This window comes from Eimeria mitis, genomic scaffold (genome assembly GCF_000499745.2).
Source record: "Eimeria mitis Houghton genomic scaffold, Emh_scaff47, whole genome shotgun sequence".
NCBI classification, from domain to species: domain Eukaryota; phylum Apicomplexa; class Conoidasida; order Eucoccidiorida; family Eimeriidae; genus Eimeria; species Eimeria mitis.
Genome location: NW_013573003.1, coordinates 45330 through 49344, shown reverse-complemented (window position 1 = coordinate 49344; position 4015 = coordinate 45330). Strand labels below are relative to the sequence as shown.

At 52.7% G+C, this 4015-nt stretch overlaps 1 protein-coding gene across 1 annotated transcript; it reads left to right on the top strand.

Annotated features, from left to right (window-relative positions):
- Positions 1–594: 594 nt before the first annotated feature.
- On the top strand, positions 595–3764 carry EMH_0047910 (GPI mannosyltransferase 1, putative; the record flags this gene model as incomplete). The annotated part of the gene is made up of 8 exons (XM_013499812.1): positions 595–611; positions 689–770; positions 915–1120; positions 1588–1705; positions 1868–1963; positions 2950–3009; positions 3207–3317; positions 3612–3764. 8 exons carry the CDS (start codon positions 595–597, stop codon positions 3762–3764), a joined length of 843 nt encoding a protein of 280 aa, XP_013355266.1.
- Between the last annotated feature and the right edge of the window lie 251 nt (positions 3765–4015).

Here is a 4015-nt window from a genome sequence, read left to right as displayed (position 1 = left end):
CACAAATAGGCCTTTCCATTGAGTGCGTTGTATGGGGCTTAAGGTGTAGGGTCTGAGATAGGGGTATACGTTGATAGAGGGAGTGGATGTTGTGTGCTGAAGTCTGGCGTGCGTCGACGGATCATGGTTTTGGATGGAGGATCAACAGACTCAGGTTCAGGGTTGAGAGCAAATATATAAGATGACTTTGTGTGGTATTTTAACTGCAGCAAGGACTCTGGAAGATATACCTGCAACGCCAGCAGCAGAAGCAAGATCAGTCGTTCTCTACGGGTCAATGCGAGCGCACAGGAGGGGCCGCAAGCTCCAACACCGCTTACCCTTTGCATACGTTTTTGCTGCCTTGCTGTTGCTGGCTATTCCACCCGGTTGTGGCTACCGTCAGCGCACGCGGGAACGCCGACTCTGTGCCGTGTCTCCTCGTATTGCTTACAGTGACTGCTGTTAGAGCCCAAAGGCTGTTTCTCTCTGCAGTCCTGTGAGCGTTTACTGCTGTTGCTTGCCTGCTACTACTGGTGCTGCTGCTGCGCCCGTTTCAGTTTGTGCTGCTGGCACTCGCTGTGGCCACCCTTGCTGCCGTTGCTTCTGCCGCTGATGGCGTTGCTGTTCGGGTGGGGGAGGGGTGGTGGGGAATGTGCGACACGTGACTCTGTGTGTTGTATGCGTTTGTCTGTTGCTGTCCCCTTAGCTACGGGCTTGCAGTTCACCTCAAGGTCTACCCTGTCATCTACGGGGTGCCCATTCTCCTTTACATGCAGCCGGGGGCGCTGGTGAGGCTGCAGCTGCTGACGCGGCTTTTGGTGCTGTTGCTGCTGCGCTTGGGGGGGGGGTAACAGCGTGATTTGGGGCGATAGGACTGGCTTTAGGCGTGCAGATAGGCTGTTACTGTCGCAGTTGCTGCTGTCGTTTTACAGCCTGACAACTTGACGACGCTACCACGACGACCGACGGGTTTGTGGCAGCAGTTGCTGTGGGTTGTGGTTAAAGCTCCTGTTGCCGCGCTGCTGCTGCCGTTTCGAGTGTGCTGGTTCTTACTGTGGAGGATGGGGCGAAGGCAGTGGGCCTTCGGTCTCCTCTCCGTTGCAACTTGCTTCGCCGTGGGCTGTCTCTTCTACTACATGTGAGTCCCCGCTGTGTACTTACACGTGAATAAATGCGCGTCAGCCTTTTTTGTGGGGTGGCACAGGTCGCCGCATTCGCCGCTCTCAGTTTTTGCTAGCTGCATCTACTCCTGCGGCAGATGGATGCCCAGGAGGGGCCTTTGCAGCGTTCTCAGGCGCTGCGTTCCACTGCAGTCACTTTCCATCTTTGTTGGCTGGCAGTTTTTATTTGCGCCAAAAGAAAGGAAACATGCCATTGCCGCTGACAAGCAGTCCCTGGAGCCTGTCTCGTCTCCACAGGGGCTGCAGCAGCAGCAGCAACAGCGGCAGTTGCTGTAGTTGCTGCGCTGTGGCGTCTCAGCTGTGGCGGCTACAAGTATATTGAATGTGCGTTTTGCCGGTTTTAACGCTTCTTTAGGGGGAAGGGTTATGGGTCGCTTCCAGATGCCTGTACATACTGACGCTGCGGCGCGCTCCGCTGCTGCAGGTACGGGTTCCCGTTTGTCTTCGAGTCTTACCTTTATCATGCCACCCGCAGCGATCACCGGCACAACATGTCTCCCTACTTTTATCTGCTGTACCTGGACTCTGTGGCGCCGGTGAAGGTGAGCAGCACATGCTGAAGATCGCCCCCCTGCAACAACACAGACCATTCTGAATGTACCGGCAGCTCTCCTGTCTTGTGGCTGTTGCTGTTGAAAATGCCCCGTTAACAATACTGATTGAGGACGCCTGAGGGTACTAGGGCTTTGTGCGGTTGTATGCAGGCGCCAGTATCGATATTTTGCTGCCTTTTCTTTCTCGTATATTTAGTAGTTGTCCTCATTCTTATGTTAGTCGTTCTCGATGACTTCTTCTGTCTTGTTTGCTTGTCATTTCCCTACGCTATGCTTGTCCCTCCATCACTACTGTCCTGCTTTTGTATAGTTCTACCTTCAGACTGAATGAGTTTCCGGTTTCTCAAGGATCCATATTTAGCGTTGTATTGCAGAAACCGCAGCAGCTTCAACAATGGCAATAACTGAAGCAGCACCAGCACCACCAGAAAAAGCAACAGCAACAACAGCAGCAGGGGCTTTGTGCGTATCTTGGTGTTCTTTCCTTCCTTAGGGTCTGTCAGTGACGCTGTTGTTCCCTCAGTTGCTATGCGCCCTCCTCCTCGGCTGTTTTTTTGCGACGTCTAACCTGGAGGCCGGTTTATTCCTGGAGGTGATTCATATAAGACCTTCTTTGTCTATGCATTTGACTTAACTGTATGTGCATGCAACCTGTTTCATACGCGGACCTTCATATATATTAGGCTGCATTGGACGGCGTTTCATTTCATTTAGGTGCGCTGTACCATGGTGCCCCCTGCAGCAGCCTTGACTGGCCTAGCGAACTCTCCCCCTACTGTTCTTTTGCTGCCTGCTGTACAAGCAACTCTGTGCAGTAATGTAGTGCAGCAGCCCCGTGTAGCTACAGCAGCAGCCGCAGCACAGCATGTCTGCAAAGTTTAGAGGCCCGCAGTGGTCCTGGACCTGAAATGGGGGAGAATGTAACAAGTGTCTTTCTTTCTTCAGCCTTAAGACCCTTAAGGCTCTAGAATTGAGGGTCGCTGTGGGAATGTGCTGCTGATGCACAGACTGTGGCTTTCGTGGCGCTCAACAAAGTTTGTACTACTCAGGTATGCCCGAAATTCCCCCCATATACATCTGGAACATCTTTTCCCCTTCTTATTTGCTCCTGGAAATGGGAACCGCCCACACGCCAGCTATGTGGGATGGGCGGATGGTTTCTGTTTTCTGATGCCGTGAAACTCCCTGGGATTGAGGATTTAGGATTGTTTGGGTGGTGTGTGTGCGCTCAGTATTTTCTGTGGTGGCTCTGTCTGCTTCCGTTTGCTGTGGGGGCCACTGACATGAAGAAAGTAAGGACCCCACGCCGTTTGCTTTTTCAGTTCCTCTTCTGATTTGCAGCTGCATTTGTGCAGTAGAGCCATATGCAGGTGCAAGCCTACAGCGTTAGCTGGGGCATTACCCGGAGCGGTAGCATTGGAGCGGACTCTCGGAAGCAGCTTGGCGCTGTAGTTATCAAAGAGTTGGGTCTATTTTGTTGCGTGTGCAGGACACTCTACTGCAGACGGGGCTGGCGATGGCGGTGTTTCAGGTGACCTGTTTGTTTTGGCTATTTTATGGATATGAACTGGAGTTCGAGGGAAAACCTGTTTTCCTGGAGGTATGCAGAAGATCTCTGCGGGCTTTCGGGGCCTGGATTGAACCGAAAGTGAAGGGGTACTGCTGAGACGGATATGCACACCAGCGCCGCAGTGCCTATCTTTGGGGGGTAGAGGGAAAAATTTGGCTGTGTCAGCGCTTTAGGCAATTTCGTCTCGTGCGCCTCTGGCGTTCGTCTGAAGTGCTTGGACTATATATGTGTATCCTTGCTTCGTTGTTTGCCGTTTGTTTTTGTCGCGTGTCTTCTTTGCATCTCTGACGTGCCAGCAGGTGTTCCATTTCTCTGTGTATTCAGCTTGCTTTGGCCTCCGCGGTGTTCGCCAGCAGCCAGATGGGCCTTGTTGTGTTCTTCGCGCACAAAATTCGGTCAAAAAATAAGATGCAAAGGGCCACAGATGCCGCCTCCGCGTCTTCAGCGGCTGCTGTGCTCGAGAGGAAAAGAGTTTGATCAATGAGGCTCCTTCTTTCTTTCGTTGAGCTTTTGTAGCCTTGCGCAGCTTCTTACCCATTTTCCGTCCCCTCTCACTTGTCCCCTGTCCCTTCGTGCTTGTTCCTTCGATTTTTCTCGTTTCCCCTGGGGCTTCGGTAGATACCCTGCCACAGCAGAGCATTGCATCCACCTGCAGACACCCTTCCGGTATACAAGAGATGATGGGCAAAGGGTTAGGGACTGCTGGCACGCTGCGGAGGGACAGCTGA